Below are 21,306 nucleotides of genomic sequence, written 5' to 3' on the forward strand. Positions count from 1 at the left end.
TCTAGAATGTCATTGTTTTTGTATTGATTACTATCTGTGGTGGATTCTCATTTTTTATGATTGCATTTCCTCTGTTGTACTGGTTGTCTGATGATTATTTTATTTACTTCGTTTTGCATATTTTGGTGGGATTGAGTTTTCTTTACCTCGTGTAAAGCGCTTAGTTCTAGATTTGGCTATCTGTAAAGTGATCTATAAATGAAATTTGACTGACTGCTTATTTTAATGTTGATAGATATATGCAGCAGCAAGTAAGGCTAGGAAACATCTCTTCTTACACAAGAACCATCAGCACCAGCATCACCCAGGAGTGTGTTCTCTCCCAACTCATCTTCTCCATGCACATAAACAACTGCAACTCAGTGGACCAGTATGTGAAATTCCAGACGCTTGTGCAGGATACCACTGTTATCGGTTTGATCCAGGACAGTTGGATCGCCTGGTCCACTTGTGAGGTCAGAACCGTATGGAGCAGAACCCCCTCAAGACTTTAATGATGGTGGACTTCTGTAGAAATTCCCACACACTGCCTTCCCTCACTATCCTCTACTGTGGATCACTCCTGGTTTCTAGGAACTACCCTTGCTTGGGACCTGAGATGGTCCTCTGATGGCCTAGCAGAGACTGTACTTCTTGCGCCAACTCAAGTACAATCTTCCACAGGAGCTGCTGGTCATCTTCTACACTGCCTTCATTCAGTCTGTCCTGTGTTCATCAATCACTGTGTGGTTTGGCTCATCCACAAAACAGGACAGGTACAGGGTGCAACAAATCCTTCAGTCTCCATCCAGGACCTGTACATGTCAGGAAAGGTGCAGCTAACATATCTGCAGACCCCACACATCCTGGACACAACTTTTTAGATCTTTACCTTTAGGTTAATGCTACAAAGCGCTATTTAAAAAAACAAACTGCCACAGAAACAGTTTCTTACCCCAGACTTCACAGCCACCGTCTGTTTACATGACATTTTAGTTCTGTTACTTCTATATAAATTTTCCTCTGGTTTTATTGTGTTTATTTTTATGTATTTGCATCTCTGTTTAGTTCTTATCATGTTTTAGTTCCATTCTCAGCCACTGCTACTTTAATCAGCTTCATCTGGTCCACCTGCTTCATGCCTATCAGTCTCTATGCTTCCACCTGTGTCATGCTCCATATATACTCTTCTGTCCTCTCTACTCCTTGCTGGAGAAGTTCATGTCCTCACCTGTTTGCCATGCCAAGCCTGTCCATGCTTATGCCAAGATGTAAGTTTTTTTTTTTGTTTTTTTTTATATATATACCTTTTTTACTCACTGAGCTGCTCCTGCCTGTCTGCATTTGGGTTCCATTCCAAACAGTTTGTGCACACAAACTTAGTCAATAAAGATAATTCTGTTACAATATAGAATTAAAACCTGCTTCCTTTATTTATAGAGGTTTTCAATTGCTTATTGTATAACATTATACCATTTTGTTGCTTTGATCTTTAGTTAACAACAATGGGAATATAAATAGCTGATCTTAATAAGTTAATTATTTAGGCTCTGCTCTGAATGTAATCAACAGGTGGCAGAGGGGCAGGATTATGCTCGAGCATAGATACTTTTGCATGTGAGTTTCTAGTATCACCATTACTGTATTACATTTGATACTAACACCATTCACAGTAGTTTTCTTTTTAATCAGTACACATCGCTAAAAAGAAATTCTGCTTTTGTTCTCTAGTGGTAGCAGGGTAAGAGTCTAGTCTTTTTGTTATCTTTGGGTTGTTTTTGCACAGTGCTATTAATGAAGCGTACATGTGTCTATGGTCCATTCACAGCTCTGGTTTCTCCAGGTTATTTAAAAAAAAGGTGTACTCTATAGGAACATGATGGAACATTTAAGCAGTTTAAAATGAAATTTTTAAAACCTTGGTAAACCTCCATACCTGTAGGTAAGCTGTCCCTAAGCACAACAGACCATTATGGATCTAACTTTTGGGTAACATTACTATTCTTCAGTAAAACCTCCGCTAATAGTATTTGAAACCACGACCAGTGAAATGTAATCTGGTTTACTGCAAATAAGTGCAGCTGTGTGGGGTAGCTATAAGCAGTCAGTATTTTGATGTGCTTCCATAAACCGCAATAAATGTGATCTTAGAGTCTAAATTTATCTTATAGAGGAGTCAAGCTAATGTCTACTAAAACCAGCACTAATCAAAGTGGGTTTCTGCCAGGATTAAAACGTTTCTATCTGCTTGAGCAAAATAATGTTTTTAGTTTTAAATGAGACAAATGTTTAAAATGGATCTTACTGTGCACACAAATTTCTGTAAAAGCTCTGAACTTGATTTGTTTAACATGGTTAAAACTAGCTCTTGAAGGGGCCCTGCTCGGTGTAGCAGTTCGCTTTTCTAAAATTCGACTTCCACTGTTGCTTAAAAACTGCTTTGCCATTTTCCAACAACACTGCCATTCCTTGTTTTGAACATTGACTATTTAGTTTTTTGCTATACACAGCTAGTTAGATGTGCTAAATGCTAACAATTAAGACAAGGTTTTATATATATATTTTTAATCTAAAATAAGTCTATCTAAGGCTACACTATGTAGCTAACGTAACACAGATCATGAAAAAGCCATGATTCTAAGTTCAACAGTAAACATCACTAAATTATTTTTGTTGTTTTGACAGTAAATGTGCTGTACTTACAACAGTTCTGTACTATTTAATCTGTTAAAATCATGTTACTGTAGATGTCATATGCCCACATATGCCCTATCAGAGCTGGTGCCCATCTTCAGTGGTCATTGGGGTGAGGTACTCCCAGGACTGGTCACCAGTCCATCACAGAGACACATGGGATAAATAAGCACACAGGCTCACACTTACTCCAAAGGGCAAATTAAAGACACCAATCATCCAAACATGGCTATTTTTGAATTGTGGGAAGAAGCTGTATACTGCAGAGAACTCATGGATTCAGAACGACACCAGGCTGGGATTCAAACCCAGGAACTTATTTCTGCGAGACAACAGTGACTACATTAATATTTACCAACCGATATAAACCAACAAGTACTATATCTTGAAATGAACTCTTGACCTTTTTGAGGGGTTTTCATTTTAGCTTTAGGTTTTTGTTGTCACCAAATCAAAACTTTATTTTAATATCCAAGCTAGCATTGTCATGTGGCTCTGCTGTTTGCTGCAAAGTAGGTTCGAAGGTGACAAAACTGATGCTAATGGCAGTGTTTTATGTTCAACTTGTACAAAACCGTTAACTTTGCAACATGACAACCCCCAATGATGGAGTCGATTTATGGCTGCTTCACCATGCAGCACCATGCAGTTTAAAAGATTGATTTTATGCCCACTGGTTGGTTGGCTTGCATAAACTGAATCTATATTTGTATATTCTGTAATGCAGAATATTGCATTGTACATTGTATATTGTACATTGTAAATTGTAAATTTGTATATTCTGTAATGCAAAAACAGAACAAAAGAGCAAAGTGTACCGGAGTCAAATTCCTTGTTTGTATGCACGAACTTGGCAATAAAGCTGATTCTGATATTTACAACTGTCTGAATAATCAATAAACTCCAGGAACTATTAACCTGTCTAAGGTGCATGTTAGCAGTAGGAAAGCTCTCACAGGAAAGAGTACAGCTGCACAGGAAGATGTTAAAATGTTATTCCCTTAGCAAGTCTTTTTCACACACATTATTGGCCCATTTTACAAAAGAGGTTAAAAAATTTCAGTTCAATCCCCAAATCACCAGGTTCTTTAATTATTTTTCTCAGTAGGTTGCACTAAACCATAGTTTTTACGTTGCCTTGATAGGTGTGAAAAAATATGGAAATTTGTATTTTTAAAATGTATTTATTCCAATTACTATTCCAGGTCTGGATAGGTACTGTAAATATTTAATGTAAATGTCCAAATGGGCCCATAAATTAGCAGAGACATCATAAAACTCAGATACATTTTTAAAATATCTGCATCCACAGTTGTTCTTGAATTCAAAGAAAAACACAGAATTTTGGTTTAAATGACTATTGAAATCTAAAGTAAGAACATTTAGAGCCAAGGTAAAACAATGCTGGGCTAACAATTCTACAAAAACAGATGGGAACTAAGATTTTTTTCACACTATGTAACACCTCCACTACGTCAGTAACTTTTTCAGCACAGCTCTGAGGTTTAATGTTTTCAGAGTCACAACAACGCAAGAGAAATGTGAAAAAATTAATAACTGCTCCGTTGTTCTTGGGGTTTCCTGCAGAAAGCGACAGTGAGCTTGCATGTGACAGCTCGCCACTTCGTCATATATAAAAAAAATACTTTTTTGTCAACATGATTATAGCTCACAGCTAATGAAACCCAAAATTTCTGTTTCTCAGAATGTTACATTACATAGCAACAATTTAAGAATGTATGAACTGTCTGCACTCTGCACTTGGTCGGGGCTCTTTTTGCATGAATTACTGCATCAATGCAGCGTGGCATGGAAGCGATCAGCCTCAGGCTTCTACAGAGGTTTTAAACAAGCCCAAGTTGCATTAATAGCGGTTTTCAGCTTGTCTGCATTGTTGGGTTTGATGTCTCTCATCTTCCTAATGATGATACTCCACAGATTCTCAATGAGATTTGAATCAGGTTAGTAATAATAAGGTGGTGGTGCTTTTGGCAGTATAGGCAGGGGTGAAGTCCTACTAGAAAACGAAATCAGCATCTCCATAAAGATGGTCAGCAGAGTGAAGCATGAAGTGTACTAAGCTTTCCTGGCACATGGCTGAGCAGACTTTGGATATGAGAAAACACAGAGTACCAACACAAGCAGATTACATGGCTTCCTAAATTATCAGTGACTGTGATAATTGATTCTGTGGCTCTTTACTCTTCCAGACTGTGGGGCCTTAGAACTGGTACCACAGTCTAAATTGTAAAATTTTCTTTCATCTGAAAATTGGACTTTGGAGCACTGAGCAACAGTCCAATTCTTTTTCTTTTCAGCCAAGGGAAGACACTTACACTGACACTTGCTCTAGTGAATGCAGCAGTTGTAGCCCATGACCTGGATAGGTCTGTGTGTGGTGGCCTTTGAAGCGCTGACCCCATCTTGAATCCATGGTTTGAAAATCTCAACCAAATTCTTGAATGAGCTTTGCTTAGCAATCTACTCGATGCTGTGGTAATCCTTGTTGCTTGCACACTATTTTCTACCATAATTTTTCCTTCCATTTAACTTTCCATTAATATGCTTGAATACTGCACTCTGTGAACAGCCAGCTTCAGTCTTCCCCATCATTGTGTATTCCATAACATAGCCATTACATAACATTTTTGTATGGAAGCTCACTGTCTATATTGATTTTATGTAATATTCTAAATGGATTTTCGGTTTTCATTATCTATGTCATTTCTTGAAAATGAAGAGACGTAATAATCTAAAATGTATTCCTTTGTGTGCAATAAATCTTTATATAAGTTTCAATTGATTTAGATAATTAATCGCACTTTTGAATTATATTTTCCTAATGCAGATTCACCTGTATATGCATGGCAAAATTTTCAATATCAGACTGGCGATCTTTTGATCTCTACAAGAGACAACACAGCAAGTGTTAATGTCTACTATATGCTGACGTCACGCCATAATTTCTCTGCAAAGGGAAATTAAAGCTGAGATTAGATCACAGATTTAATTATATCAGGTCCAGGTCAGGATGTTCTCTATTAGCCAGTCAATCGTCCAGAAGAGAATATGAGAGGAAAGTATGGCTCTGGTGGTGATCTGCACACAACACACCTATATACACATGCACGTTTACAAGAAGTTTGAGAACAAGCCAGTGGTGAAAACCAGACTTACTGTGGAGTTTTCTGGTAGGATGTTCCAGACGGTAGACTCATTGCTCATGGTCCAAGCCTACTAGAGAGTCCCCCTGGGAGACAACACAAGCACACAAATACACAGAGGAAGTGCCTGTTACTGGAGCTGTTTATCAAATCAAAGTCACGAATTCAGTCCCCAAATGTGCTGTATTATCTAAGGAAATAAATCCAGGCATTTCAGCCAAAATAAAACTGACAGAAAGGAGTTTAATAGCTCCTCAGAATGTAACTGTTGCTATAAATTTTGCAATTTTAAAGCCAGGTATTGCTGAAAACAAGATGCATGCTGAAAACAGAGGAACACTGCAAAAAGCTAAATAGCTGTGTTTTTTGCAGGTGCACAGACATCGAAATGGGTCTGTAAATTGAAGCACTAACTCTTTGGCTGTAAACCATCACACATAGTTTCGGATCAGCCTTAAAACTGGATCTTTTTACCACATAGTCACACAGAGAACATAGAGAAACACCAGCTCTTTTAGCACAACTGCCTTGTATTTGCTCTTCCAGATCACACCCATTAATACTGCTGCTGCATCAAACACACACACACACACAAACGGATGAAGCTACTCACCCAGCGAGGACGAAGCAACATGCCAGCAGCATTCAGCTCTTCATGCTTGCCCACCAATCACCGCAGCACTCAACTTGAGCAACACAGTCTTTAATCTGTTACCTAGTCCCCTGCTGCCAGTCGGCTGATTTCCATAAACCATAAACCAGATAAGCAAGAAAACTGCTTCTAGAGCACAGATCAGACTGGAACTGGAATGCTTTACTTTGCAGTATACTGCTGCACCACATCCTGCTTTCTGCCAGCCCAGTGATCTTACCCTGATGGAGGGCAGTGCGCAGCGGCAGCAGTAGCAGGAGCAGCAGCAGCAGCTCTAGATTTGTGTGTGTATCAGGCTGTAGCTCAGGACTCTCCTCCTTAGCTCCCTTGCTGCATCCTCAGGCCACCGAGTTGACCAAACCAGAGCAGCAGGGCTTCCCCCTCAGGGCCAGCCCGCTGGCCTTGGAGCAACAGGACGAAAGCGCTGCATGGCTGGCAACAGGGAAACAAATAACGGAATGATTATTATTCCACTGTTAATATGATTTAGGTACCTGCATCGAATAAACATGTTAAAGTTGTTTTGAGGATTTGTTTTATTTGTCCTGATGATTTGGATGTAATAAAATTCACAGACAGTTTTCACTTGATCAGCTCTGATCATGATTGGCTGATGAATTCCTGAAAAATCAGATTCTATATCTATACAATAAAAGTGTCAAAAGTGAGACCATATCATTTTCATTTTATCACTGCACCTATCAACAGCAAAAGTTTTGATGTACTTATCTTAGTTTAAAAACAAACAGATAAAATTTGGGATATATGCTTTGATGCTAAAATTAGAATAATCTTGTCTTTAAAAAAAAAAACCAGTTCTTTCAAAACACCTGCATTTAATTTTCTTTTATGTTTTATAGTCCTGAGGAAAATAAAATTGGGAATTGATTGAAACCTGAATCGCCAGTTAAATGAAAAAATGGTATCGGCCAGGACACCTGATCGGTGCATCACAAAATGAAACAAAACAGTATTTTAAGAACAGCAGGATGTAATCTAGGGCGGATCTACGCGAATTACCTTTTATTAACTGATCTATAATGCATTATGTCATTTATGATCATATGAAAATAATAGGTATTCACTACGGATTGCAGAATCTGGTGGTATGCATTGAGAATATAAGGAAAATAGCTTTTTAATAAAGAGCTATGAAATCAGTTCATAATAGAACTGTGAGGATTTGCTCAGTTGTAAACCCTGAAAATAGCTCTGCTGGTTAGTTGCCACAGCAGATGGCGAGACACGGGTGTCCCAGCAATACCGTATCCCATCACGCTTAAAATCTCAATTTCTACCAGCTGTGTTACCGGTATCTCACAGCGCATCTTTCACAGTGCGATTTTGTTCCATGTTTTAGCACCAATTACCTCAATACCCACAATAAAGTAGAAAAAAACAGCGAAATTTGGATTTGAAAAATTTACTTTAAAATGCTCGATTTCTCTCTGGGCCAAAACTGATTGTGAGGTTTTTTCCTGATTTATCTTTATCTTTTATCTTTTTTTTTTTTTTGCAAAAATGCAGACTTGTCCCATATGTTTTTACTTTGAAGATGAACAAAAATAAATAGCACAGATGGACGCAGCGAGGTTCTAATTTAGCATCTTGATATTTCACAGGCGCCTTTGATTGTTATCTGTCCGGTGGCAACGCTTGAGCGAAGGCTGTAGCTCGACTTACGATCTGAACAGGCTACACACACGCACACACACACACACACACAAACACGCACACACAAAGCGGCTGGGGCAGCACTTACCTACTCGACCAGCCTGGTCTATGCAGGAGGTGGAGGGCCGAAGGCAGCAACACAAAACACTCCTGTGAGCACTTTGATGTGGTCTTTTTAAAGCTAAAAGTATTTATGAATGAAACCCCATCGTTTAGGACACGCCCACCGCCTCGTCAGAGGCGCACCACGTGACGTGGGGAGTGAGGGGGGGATGCAGGGTCTATCAAATTATGCTGAAGCCCATCACAGCTGGAGTACAGCCAGGGGAAAGCCTGAAAGGCTAAGGTATATGTAAAGCCATATATTTTATACTCATCATTCATAGCAGAGGAAATGGAGCTCATTTTGTTCCTTTCATTTGGTTTACAAATGTAAGCAATCTCTTTACATTATTTGGAACAATAAGGTAAAAAAATAATTTTGCTTTTCGTCGTAGTAAAATAAAACATGCTCCAATATTTGCCAAATCGACCATGTTTGTCAAATAAGTGGCCTTGTGGGTTCATGGTTTGTGTTGCCAATAAAGAAAGTTGGCGCCCTCTTCTGGTTGTGAGGAGATATAGGTTCAATGAAGTCAACGTGACAATTAGGCGCTACTTCTTGTGCTGTTCAAACCTTATGCGAACGTATGCCAGAAAAGGGAGCGATTCCTAAAGGTTACATTGCCTATAACATTTAGTAACTCTTATTGTGACAAGTCTTGCCACAGATTCTCAATAAAATTTCCATCTGGACCTTGGCTGGGTCATTCTAACACAAATGATGTAAACCATTTCCTTTTAACTCTGGCTCTCTGTCCTGTTGGAAGACAAACCTCCACCCCAGTTTCAAGTGTTTTGCTGTCTCTAATATGTTATCTTTCAGCATTGCCATGTATGTGTTAGCTGATGAAAGGCATCCCCCCATCATGATGCTGCCTCCACTATATTTCAACGTGTAAATGTTGCGAAGTGTTCATTTTAGCCTCATCTGAGCAAAGCACCTCCTTCCACTTGTTTGTTGTTTCCACTTTGGCTTTTGAACAAGTTTTCCTTTGGATAGAAAGACAACCCACTCTTGCCAGACCTGAGGATCACTGCAGCTTCTCCAGGTTACTGTTGGGGCATTTAGCTCCATTGTTAGGAGTCTTAGCTCCTTTTTTGTTGTCAGTTTAGGTGGACAGCACTCTCTTGGTTGATTCACAATTGCACCATACTTTTCACATTTTGTGCTTTGGCAGATGTTCAAAGCTTGGAATGTTATTTTTGAATCTAATACTGTTTAGGATTATTACTCCACCACTTTATCCCTGAGCAGCTATGTGTTCGGTATGTTCCTTGATATCCATGAAGCTGCTGGTCCACTAATGTCCTCTAAAAAACTTCTGATGCCCTTAGGGAATAGCTGTATTTATACCAACATGAAATCCCACAAGATGGGCTATTTTTTCATTGAATGCACGCAGCATTTGTCAGATTATTGTCTTTATATTGGGAAAACCATGAAAACCATCATTTTACTTACACTAAATAATAATGTTAATAATAACAAAGTACCATATATAAAAGAATTATTGAAAAAAAAAAAAAAATATATATATATATATATATACTACGTTACCCCAAATCCTTTGCGCGAGTACAAAGCCTGATGGGTAATTCCCAACGTCCTTGTCCTACACCGACTGTCTTCACGCTTGGGCCGGGGATTTTTTTGTCATTCACCTGCACTTGAGTAAATAAAATAACTTCCAGACATGATGGCAGCCAGGTTTCTCCGCCGGGCTCTCCCTGCGTTGAGGCAAGTTCGCTCCTATGCTGAGGTCGCTACCGGTTCCCCGCAAATGTCCTTCACTTTCGCCTCTCCGACACAGGTATTGGATGACTATAGCAGCGAGGCTTAAGGCCTAACTTAACATGTCTGCTAACTATTGCTTTTGCAATTAAAATGCAATGTCACCGTATGCTAAAAGGTATATCTCTGATGTTGTTGTGCAGATTTAAACCATAGGACGGGTTTTTTGTTTTTGTTTGTTTTGCAATAGATGTATTAATAATCAGAAAACACAGCATCGGTCAAAGTTAGCATAGCGATGGGGCTAGCTTTGATAGCTAACCTGGCTGTCATTCACTGGCATTCTCGCCAGTTCTGTTTTATTTGTCTTTATTTATTATTTCTGAAGTATCCGTTCTATTAATTTCACTAACATCTGTTTACCTGTTGGGACAAACATGTTGGAGGTAAATAATTGTCTTTGGTTAAAATGTGTTGATAAACCTTAACTTGCACAAAGTGTGTTCATTGATAAACTGTAACCTTGAGTTCATGTCAGTAAACCATTTTTATTTTAACCAACTAAAATCCACATTTTAAAAATTCATCTTTACACGCTTTTACATTGAAGTCGTGTTTTTCTGCAGCATCGTTGCACTTAACCCTTTTAGTGTTTCATTTGGGAAATCATATCAAAATCTGCTAAAACGATACAAATATTAATTCATAATACTTTGTGCTTACAGAAGCCATTCTGTTAACACTTTTTAGGCTTGGTAATGATGAGGTGATAATTTTACCTGATTTGTTTACGTTTTATATGACGTCAAATAAATGTAATTCTCTTAGATTGGATTTAAAGCAGTCGTGCACATTTTACGTTTAGGATTTCGTTTGCACTTTTTTTTTTTTTAATAACTTTTAATTTGTGTTAAGCAGAAAATGACTCTTTAAGGTCCAAGATCTCATCTGCATGACTGTCCTGACTAAGACAGACAGACAGCAGCACTTAAACACAGTTTTAAAACATTTGACATGTAACAGCCAAGACACTAAAGATATGCATCCAGACTAATGTTAGCATAAAGGTCTAAAAAGAGGTCATCAAATTTAGCTGACACTTAGGCTATAGTAGACTCTAAAATCATATTAACCCTTGGATGCATGAATGACCAATACCTACACTCTCCCATGAGTGGGGTCAAAAATGACCCCAATTAGTATCAATGTGTATTTGCAATGAATTTTAAACATTTCTTTAAATTTGGTTAAAGGTGATTGTATTTATTATATTTGGGTTAACAAAAGACTGATTTCACATTTGACATGCTTATTCAGATCTTTTTATAAAAAAAATTTCACAAGAAATAACTTCAAAGATTATTGTTAGTATGTCCATCTGTCTGGAGGACAAAAAAAGAGAATGAATATACATAAGACCAAAACACTGTCCACTCACATGTGCCCACATAAACATATTTTCTCTATTCACTATGTGCAGTTGTCACAAACTATTTGCTTTTGGCTGTGACCATTGCACACTGGGGTACTTACACATCTGGCACCTCATTCTCTTCTGTTGACCCTCTGTGCTTCTCTCCTCTTGCTGGTTTGCCGCTTTTGTCACTCCACACCTTCCCATTGCTTCAATAATGTAGGTTCGGGGTACCTTCCAGTTGACCTTTCATGTGAGGAGTTACAAGCTCCTTTGAGAGCTCTGTGAGGAAATGTTGCTGTGCGTTGGTGATGATGGTCATGCTGTCATTGAACCCAAATTCAGTGCTGTGGACCTCCCTCGACTTGGAAGTCTTCATCACTAGAGGGATCTCTGGCTTGTTCTGTCGCAGTAACTTCAGTAAATTGTGGCTTGTTGTTTCAGTCTGGGTGGAAGGTAACTCTGTCCAGTAAGAGCCCTTGCGGCTCATTCTGTTGGACACAATATCCATTTCCTCTTCGGAGGACTCCTGACTGATCTTGTTCGGCAGAGGCAGGTTGGTTCCCAGATGACCTGGCATGTCCAGGTGGACAATAATCTGAATCCTCTACATCTGAAATGTCAGATCCCGAGTCAATCTCACCGATGGGCTCTTCATCCCATCCGTTCAGGATCATATCTCGAGCAAGATCTTCGGGTAACCTACCTGGCCTCCAAGTAGTCATGATAGTCTAGATGAGAAAACATAAAATAGACAATATTTGAATGACACTCAAAACTATCAATCAGTATGTAGCTATCTATGTAAATGTCTGTGCATTTATATGTAAGTAAAGCACAAACATGCATGTGCGTGTACACACACACCCCAATCAATATTCAATAATCATATAATAGGTAACCTAACAGGTTAGCTTTTATTACAAGGAATTATGAATACAGTGAGTCTCTACACAACAAATGCAGTAATATCAGCTGGCTTACTAAAATAGTGTAATGTTAGCTATCTTACTAATCCAGCTAACATTACACTAGTTTAACAAAGTACTAATAATATTTTGTAGTTAGCCAACTAGTGTTTATTTTGTTGACCAACATGATACTTTATCACAGAAAAGTCATGGAGTTGATAAAGGAAGATAATACTTACATATATGCTGCTGTGTCAAACTGACCTCCTGGTGGTGAGACTGTAGGCATCAGAATGTGTAAGTAGGACAGAAAATGTATCCTGATAGTCACAGTTGGTAAGAATCAAAGGTTCCCATAGCAAACACTTGAGATTCTGTAGGAAATGCTTGGGGTCAATTTTGACCCCGCTTATGAAAAACTGGGGTAGTGACACAAAATCTGCAATTCCTCAAAGTATAAAAACATTTTAAAATATTCAAATGGCCTCAAGTCGCAAACATGTTTTATGAGGAATACCTGGAACATGGAAGTGTAAAAACTTTTAATTTTAGAGATTTTTATGAATAAAAACCCTCAGGGTCATTTTTGACCCCACTTATGCATCTAAGGGTTGGAAAATGACAGACCACAAATGATAAAAGGAGTGACAATTGTTAAAATAAGACAATAAATATTTGTTGAATGTGTGTTTTCACTCCTAGGTGTTCTTCAAAGAGGCCAGTGTTAAACAGGTCGATGTCCCCACACTCACCGGTGCATTCGGTATCCTCCCTGCCCACGTACCCACCCTGCAGGTGCTCAGGCCCGGTGTCGTCACAGTCTTTAATGATGACGGCTCCTCTGCCAAATACTTCGGTAAGATCTTACGCTGCTCTGATGACACAAGTACTGTGGTCTGTATCATAGCAACATCCGGATTCCTGCACAGTATGGAAAAGTATGGAATTTGATTTACGTATTAGTTACTTACTTAGGGATTTACAGTATCACACAAAAGTGAGTACGCCCCTCACATTTTTGTAAATATATCATTACATCTTTTCATTGGACAACACTGGAGATATCCAATCCAACTTTATTTATAAAGCACTTTTGCACCACAGCAGACCAAAGTGCTGTACAGAAACTAGATTCCAACACAGCTCATAATTCAAACAAAACACAACACCTTACACAGTGTCAAAAAACCAAAGAAAACAAGTAGGTTTTAAGGCGCGTTTTAAAAACAGACAGTGAAGGGGGGACTGTCTGAGTTGGAGGGGCAGCTCGTTCCAAAGTTTAGGAGCTGCTGCAGCAAAAGATCGATCTCCCTTGAGTTTAAGTCTGGTTTTAGGGACCCTCAGGAGCAGTTGATCAGCTGATCTAAGGGAGCGGGAGGGATTGTAGGGATGCAGCAGATCAGCCAGGTAAGGTGGGGCAAGGCCATTCAAAGATTTAAAAACAAATAAAAGTATTTTAAAATGGATCCTAAAAGGCACAGGTAGCCAGTGGAGTGAAGATAAGATTGGAGAAATGTGCTCCTATTTATGTGTGCCAGTTAAAAGCCTCGCTGCAGCATGTTGGACCCTTTGCAGTTGGGCAATGGAGGACCCATTAACCCCCAGTAATCCAGCCAGGTGGTAATAAAGGCATGGATCACTGTCTCAAAATGTCTTTTTGGAATAAAGTATTTTATTTTGACTATCTGCCTCAAATGAAAAAAACTCCTTTTAACAACTGACCTAATGTGGTTGTCTAATTTGAGATCAGGATCTACTTCAACTCCCAAATTCCTCACTAACAATTTATTGTACTGAGTCAAGGAACCTAGATTTACAGGGGAGTGACCTCCAAAAACCATAACCTCAGTCTTGGTTTCATTAAAACTCAAACAATTCACTGCCATCCAGGCCTTCAGGTCCTCAAGACACCTAAGAAGTGAGTCTATCACAAACAAATTTGACTTTTTAAGAGGGACATAGATCTGGCTGTCATCTGCGTAACTATGAAATGATATACCATGCTTTCTGAGAATAGAACCAAGTGGGAGCAAATCGAGAGTAAACAAAAGCGGGCCTAAAATTGAGCCTTGAGGGACTCTACAAAAAAGAGGAGGACACTGACCCCTCAAGACTAACACCGAATGTTCGGTTGGACAGATAGGATCTGAACCAATTTAAGGCAAAACCCTTGATTCCTACCCACTGGTCCAAATGAGATAACAGAATGTCATGGTCTACAGTGTCAAAAGCAGCTGTTGGGTCCAAAAGCACAAGGATTACACAATCACCAGAGTCAGTTGCTAAAAGAATATCATTAAACACTTAAAGAGCTGGTTCAGTGCTGTGGAAAGTTTTAAAACCAGATTGGAAAACCTCGAGGATATTATGCTCTTCAAGAAAACTAAGTAATTGACTACACAATTTTCTCAAGGACTTTGGAAATAAAAGAAAGCTTGGAAATTGGCCTAAAATTAGCTAAATTAGTGGCGTCTAGTCCAGGTTTTTTAATAAGAGGTTGCACCACTGCATGTTTAAAATGATCAGGAACCGCACCAGAGGACAGACTAGTATTAATAAGTTCAAGACAAAATTGTCCTGTGGTGGGGAAGACCTCTTTAAAAAGTCGAGGAGGGACAGCATCATTAGGAGAACCTGAAGGTTTCAGATGAGTGATAATCTGCTGAAGAGAAAACAGAGTCACAGGTTCAAATCTGACAAACAGCACAAGCAGGAACATAAATAGGATCATGGGTAGAAGGTACAATATGGTCTTTAATAGTTCTGATTTTATCTATGAAAAAGTGAAGCAAGTTTTCACAAAGAGTAGAGGGAGCATCAATGCAAACAGTTGGTGGAGGATTAAGAACAGAGTCAATTATTGTAAATAAAACACAAGGTTTGTGAGAGTTTGACTGGATAACATTAGACAGATAGATTTTTTTGGCTTCCTTCACAGTCTTTTGACATCGACGCCAAGAATCCTTTAATATTTGAAACAAGACCACCAGCCTGTCCCTTTTCCACCTGCGCTCTGCCCTGCGTCATTCACGCCTAGCATCCTGGATTGTTTCATTCAGCCAGGGCTCAGATTTGAGTTTAGGCTTTCTAGTCTTTACAGGAGCCACAGTGTCCATGACAGACTGGCAGGTTGCATGAAACCAGAAACTGAAATTCTGCATGTTGTTGACTGAAGACGCTGGGGTGACACATTTCTGATTTAAAAACAGCAGAAAATTTTGCAGTTAAAGATTTTGGGTTAATGATGTGGCAGCTCCACAAAGGGGCGCAAGATTTAACTGAATTTTTAACAACAGAGACTTCAAATAAAACAGGCATATGATCAGAGAAAGCTGAGTCACAAATTTCCAGATTAGAAATAGATAAACCATACGATGAAACCAGATCCAAAGTGTTCTTGAGTGGGACCAGATACAGACTGTACAAGATTAAAAGAGTCAATCAAATTTAAAAAGTCCATGGCCATCAGTTTATCAGGACAACATACATGGATATTAAAATCTCCAACAATAAGAACATGGTCATATTCAGGCATCACGTCCGCCAGAAAATCTGAAAAGTCGTTGATAAAATCCTTATTGTATTTAGGAGGCCGATAAATGACAACATAAAGTGGTCAGTGTACAGTTTGTATAACAGTAAATTTACTGTCCCATCAAAATAACTCAACAGACAACCAGTAATGTCTAAACCGCGGGAAACAAAAGATAGTACACCCCTAAGTGAAAATGTCCAAATTGAACCCATAGTGTCAATATTTTGTGTGGCCATCATTGTTTTCCAGCACTGCCTTAACTCTCTTGGGCATGCAGTTCACTAGAGCTTCACTGGTTGCCACTGGAATCCTCTTCCACTGGTGGATGTTAGAGACCTTGCGCTTCTCCACCTTCTGTTTGAGGATTCCCCACAAATGCTCGATGGGGTTTAGGTCTGGAGACATGGTTGGCCAGTCCAGCCTCAGTTTCTTTAGCAAGGCAGCAGTTGCCTTGGATATGTGTTTTGGGTCGTTTTATTGAAATACTGCCCTGCTGCCTAGTTTCTGAAGGGAGGGGGTAATGCTCTGCTTCGGTATATCACAGTTCCCTCAATAAACTGTTGCTCCCCACAGCCGGTAGCCCCAAACCATGACACTCCCACTACTATGTTCGACTGTAGGACAGACACATTTGTCTACGTATTCCTCACAACCTAAATAAATGTATCAAATCGCAAAGCATGACCCCTGCAACGGAGAGGAGGCTAAATCCACATGGCCATGCTAAGCAGAGTGAAAGTTGTCAAGAAAGCATGTTCTTTTGGTACCAGGTTAGCAGTACAAATTATTTTCCTTTTATCAGTATATGGACCCCCCTGATAAAACTTTTTCTTCGAGAACAGACAACAAATTGTGCAAATTTAATTGAGGACTGCTGGTTGTCCAACCAGAATGGCATAATTATTACAGAAAATATTTTTTGTGGCTACACAAGTAGCTGTTAAAGGATTGGAGTCTGGGAAAGCAAGGAGTTTCTACTTGGAAAGATGTGTAGGAACCCTGTTAAGATTTATTAGGACACCTGTATTTGAACACATACAGCCACTTTTGCTGTTTCATATGTTTGATGCCCACTTTAATTTATCATTGCCTATCATACTCACATCTAGAACTATACATTTATAGATTCTTACTAAAACCCTTTTTTCGGTGTGGGTTGTTGCAGTGAGCAGTGGGTCAGTGACAGTCAACGCTGATTCATCAGTACAGCTGCTTGTTGAGGAGGCTGCTCCCCTGGACCAGCTGGATGTTGCAGTGAGTAGAAACTCTTGCCTACACACTGGAACGTAAATTGCTGTAAGGTTTTACATGCAAACTGGGTTAAAAAGCATTTTCTCTGTTGTTTATTCCAGTCTGCTGCCTATAGTATCTGAAGTTTAGCTTTGGCTGTTGTAACAGATTTTCTTTTATTTCTCTAATTTCTGCATTATTTACATCTACTCTAATTAAATCATTACAACCATGCTGTAGTAGTTTACATCTCATTCACAGTTTGTTTTCTTGTAAGATAAAGTTTACAGGAAAAGATACAAGTTTAGAAATAAAGGTAAACGTTTAGCGGTCAAAGAGTATTTTCTAATCGATCTCAGAAGTTCAAACGCAAATATCGTCATTGCTTAGGATTTTGCCGTATTCTCCAGGTGGCTTTTAGGTAACGGCAGATTGTTTTTACTTCGGCACTCCATTAGAAATCTAAAACAAAGTATGGTTTCAATTCATTAAGTTTTTTTGCTAGATGTTTATCTGACTGTTTTTACATCCTTGTGGAGGTCAGTAAATTTCAAGAGAGGTAAAAGATTAATGAGACAAGAATAAGTACTTTTTAGATATTACTGTCAAATTTCAGTATATAGCAGTGATCTAGCAATCAGGCAAACCAGCTAATTTTCGTTTCTCCTGTACAGTAACTGGATTAAAAGTTAAAACTCCCACCCTTTTAAGTGTTTGAGCTCATTAAAAACGGCATGATTTATTTTTGGGTGTTGAGGTTAGTAAAACCCAGGCTCCAAAAATGTTGTAAACCATTAATTTTCTGTTGGACTCTACTACCTATATCAAAGAACCTGCAGCCCATTGTATCTGATGCTCAATGTTTGTTGCATTCAGTTGTTGAATTAAAACAAATTTTACTCATTAGATTTTATGTTTTATAGGGGAAGCAGATCAGATTTTAAAAATACCTGGAAATCTGTACCAACCAGTAAAAGCCGCATCGGTGTAAGTGAAATATTTGGCACGTTTGAAACGGCAAAATGAGCAGGCAAATTCCCTGAGGGATTGAGCTGTGTTGTCGTGTTGGTGGTTACTCAGTCGGAAGCAGCATCAATTAAAGCACTGCTTTTTTATTTTATGTTAGATCCTCTAGGGCTTGGTCTGATTTTATAAACTTGCCAATGAACCGGCATTTTTAGATATTTCCTCTGGTGTTGCATAAAGCTGCAGTCTGGCCTACACTGCTTCTGAAGGGTATCTGTCCCCGCAGTCTCTGATCATGTGCACTCTGCTCTTAAAGAACCTTTTTGTTGGCTTTATTAGGTTTCTGAGACTGGTGTTCCTGGTGCTAAGAGCCAGTTCTGCATCACTATGCTGTTAGTTTTATAGAACTGGACTGGATGATAAGCAACATCAATGAAGTACTGAAAGTTTTGCCCAAACAGAAGTGGTGTCTGGGCTCTTTGGAAGACCCGGCTCTTTAATCGTGGTTTCATAACCTTTACACTTCGCTACAATCAGGATTTATTGGAAATTTGTAGCATCGCGGTCAAAGGTTCTGAGCACGAGTCAAGTGCTGTTTCATTTATTTGTTTGTAAAAAAAAAAAAAAAACAACAAAAAAATTGTAGTTTAGTCGTGAACACAATTGACAGGGAGCAATATGAAGTCAGTGATGTAAAGTGTAATATCGCTAACATGCTCTAAATGATAAAAAACCAGAAATGCAAAATAACTGTTAGCACATGATGATTGAATGTGCATCCTGCAGCCACAGCTGCTTTTTCTAAACCGGCACTGTTTGAATGTCCTGCAGTGTGATCAGCTCGATATAAACATCATCATTATTTTCAAACAAAAGATGATGATGGGATTGTTTTATTTAAAACAGCCAAGATACTACAACCTGAGATGCACCAAGCAATCTGCCAGAGATCAGAATTGGCCAAATTATCCTCGGCTGTGTCTGATTGGTTGTGCTGTTTATTTAATGCATCAGCCCATCTCCCATCATTGTTGTGTAAAGGCATCAACCACCAGCATGTGCTTTGATGCCCTTTTTGAGTTCATTAAAGATGAGAGAAAGGTTATAAACATGTTTTGATGAGTTGATGGGGATAATCTTGTAAATACTTTTTTTTCTGTTGACTTTAAACCTACGGCCTACAGAGGGAGGAAACTCTGACTACTCTGGTACTGTTCTGGGGTATTTTTATTGAGCTGCTCTGTTGGTTCTCTGGCTGACTTTTGATTTAGACTTTCACAAATGACCAAATCTCCTTTTGATATTAATATGATGGTGTAGATCTGTGGCAGAGGCTCGCAACTCTGGGGCCGATGTCATACTTTATCAGTTCAAACTGTTGAAGCCGCCAGCTTCTTTTCAAAGTACACATCTAGTACATGTAATCACAAACTCTACAAGGAGAGGAGCTTTGTATGCTGTATCATTTTATCTTTTACTCTTCTAGGTTGTTCTTTAAGGAACAAGAATTAGCTCAATTTCCCCCCAACTCTGATTAGTTCATATGATTAGCTTTCCCAACCTGATGATTATCCATCCGACCAGTCTGGAGGTGAAGCCTAGATTAAATGTCGGCCAAGATAATGATGGGCTGTGTTATCATACACTCGGCATACAGTTGTTTCTCTCTCGCTCTGGGCAGTGCTACAGTCTGTCAGCTTGACTCTGTCACAGTAAATGAGTTATTTTTTTCCTTCCTGGTTGTCTTTAACTCCATAGTAACAATGCACATGGGCCCACACTGTTAATAAGGCGGGAAAGGTCAGTCACTGTCGAGTTATAGCAGATGTGCCAAGTCCCTACTGGGAGACCTTTAACTTCCAGCTATGTTTGGCATTTCTCGTTTCTAATCGCGACTGTGACAAATGGAGCTTTCAGAGCAAAGAGACAGTGGGGATTTTCTCCGCTCGTCTTTGTCCTCACTGTCGACTCCTGCTCAGCCTAGCTATTTCAACTTGGACTTCCTTGTTGGGATACAGGTTTCCTATACAGTCTGGGAATTTATGGGATTTAAGTATTTTCCAAAAATGGGGGGAAAAAAACATTGCAGCTCAATAGAAAAATGTATTTCTAGAATTGGTTCCTTGTACAGATGTAAAAATGTTCCATCTGTTTATCCTCATTTCCGCTTCTTCATCCATCCATCATGTCAAAGAAATGTGCTTTAAACTCGATGTTTTCTAGTTTGTATTTATATGGTAGAAACTGACCGAGAACAGAGGACAGAACTCAGAATATTTGGATCTGGAAATGCATGGAATATTAAATGATAGGCGTATAGGAACCCTGTATATAACTTTATCCCCCTTTTGTTTTAGAAAAGAGAGATTTATAAAGTTAGGAAACATATTCCAGATCACAATTCTGTTGTTCACTGTTTGTTTAATTGTTCGTCCCTTTTTTTCTTTTCACTTTTAGGCAGCTAAGGCCAACCTGGAAAAAGCCCAGTCCGAACTGGCCGGTGCAGCTGATGAGGCAGCAAGAGCAGAGGTTCAGATCAGCATAGAAGCCAACGAGTCCATTGTCAAGGCTCTGGAGTAGACCTGTGGTACAGCCTCTCAGCTCCTTCATCTGGTCCTGTTCATTTTACTGAGTGAACATTTCTAGCATTATTGTATTGTATTGTATTTTTTGTTCTTCTTTTTGTTTCAGATAATCTGTTGGTTTGATGAAAATCATCTGTCCTCTTGGGGTTCCAGCTCAGTCCCGGCTTGTCCAGAATATACCATTCTTTCTTTGTACAGTGGATGAAGTAACAATAAATTTATTTGGAATTACAGTGGTGATTTTTCTCAATCTGCCTTATTTTGATTCTCATAGTGCTCTGTTGTTTCAGATGGACTCCCACATATCTTTATGCAATTCAGTAATGTCCTCTACACTCATTTCACTTATCATTTGCAGGTTGATTTATCAAATGACTGCTTTCTTTGCAACAGCAGTTGCTACCACTTGATGGCAGCAGAGAGTAATCAACAGTAAATTTAAGTCAGTCATTTTTTTTGTTCTTGGAAAACTATTTGAGAGAAAGAACCCTCTCTAAATATATCATAATACCACTTCTTAAATATATCATACCACTTCTTAAATATATCATAATACCACTTCTCCGTGCCTTCAGTAAATCCCCAAAGTGGCGAGTTTTCTCATTTTTCATTTGGGGCACCCAGTATCAGCTGTTGTTTGGTTAAAGCCTCGTCACCGTAGAAGGTTG

The 21,306-nt window shown here is 39.0% G+C and overlaps 2 protein-coding genes across 6 annotated transcripts in view; one reads left to right on the plus strand and one right to left on the minus strand.

The window, feature by feature from the left end:
* The window catches only part of cbarpb (CACN subunit beta associated regulatory protein b), a 31,524-nt gene extending 23,139 nt beyond the window's left edge, over positions 1–8,385 (minus strand). For 2 of the 5 annotated variants that reach the window (XM_047375075.1, XM_047375072.1), the window contains exons 1-3: positions 8,252–8,385; positions 6,451–6,921; positions 5,851–5,923 (exon numbers count right to left, since the gene is read on the minus strand). In XM_047375075.1, the coding sequence (XP_047231031.1) occupies positions 5,851–5,898 (48 nt within the window). In that variant the 5' untranslated portion in view covers positions 5,899–5,923; positions 6,451–6,921; positions 8,252–8,385. Of the gene's footprint in view, positions 1–5,850; positions 5,924–6,450; positions 6,922–8,251 lie in introns of those variants that run through there. The other 3 variants (XM_047375073.1, XM_047375074.1, XM_047375076.1) reach the window with 3 other exon arrangements.
* Positions 8,386–9,845: 1,460 nt separating this feature from the next.
* On the plus strand, positions 9,846–20,871 carry atp5f1d (ATP synthase F1 subunit delta). The gene is made up of 5 exons (XM_047374058.1): positions 9,846–10,076; positions 13,025–13,178; positions 17,023–17,111; positions 20,511–20,640; positions 20,745–20,871. The coding sequence occupies exons 1-4, from the start codon at positions 9,960–9,962 to the stop codon at positions 20,631–20,633; spliced, it is 483 nt and encodes a 160-aa protein (XP_047230014.1). The 5' UTR covers positions 9,846–9,959; the 3' UTR covers positions 20,634–20,640; positions 20,745–20,871.
* The last annotated feature ends 435 nt before the right edge of the window (positions 20,872–21,306 follow it).

This window comes from Girardinichthys multiradiatus, chromosome 9, assembly GCF_021462225.1.
Source record: "Girardinichthys multiradiatus isolate DD_20200921_A chromosome 9, DD_fGirMul_XY1, whole genome shotgun sequence".
NCBI lineage: Eukaryota > Metazoa > Chordata > Actinopteri > Cyprinodontiformes > Goodeidae > Girardinichthys > Girardinichthys multiradiatus.

What these genes read in the sequence shown, in the direction of transcription:
- atp5f1d (XM_047374058.1), top strand. Translation starts at nt 9,960, where the DNA reads ATGATGGCAGCCAGGTTTCTCCGCCGGGCTCTCCCTGCGTTGAGGCAA. An exon ending in CTCCTCTGCCAAATACTTCG is followed by an intron (nt 13,179 to 17,022) that starts GTAAGATCTTAC and finishes GGGTTGTTGCAG; the next exon opens with TGAGCAGTGGGTCAGTGACA. An exon ending in TGGACCAGCTGGATGTTGCA is followed by an intron (nt 17,112 to 20,510) that starts GTGAGTAGAAAC and finishes TTTCACTTTTAG; the next exon opens with GCAGCTAAGGCCAACCTGGA.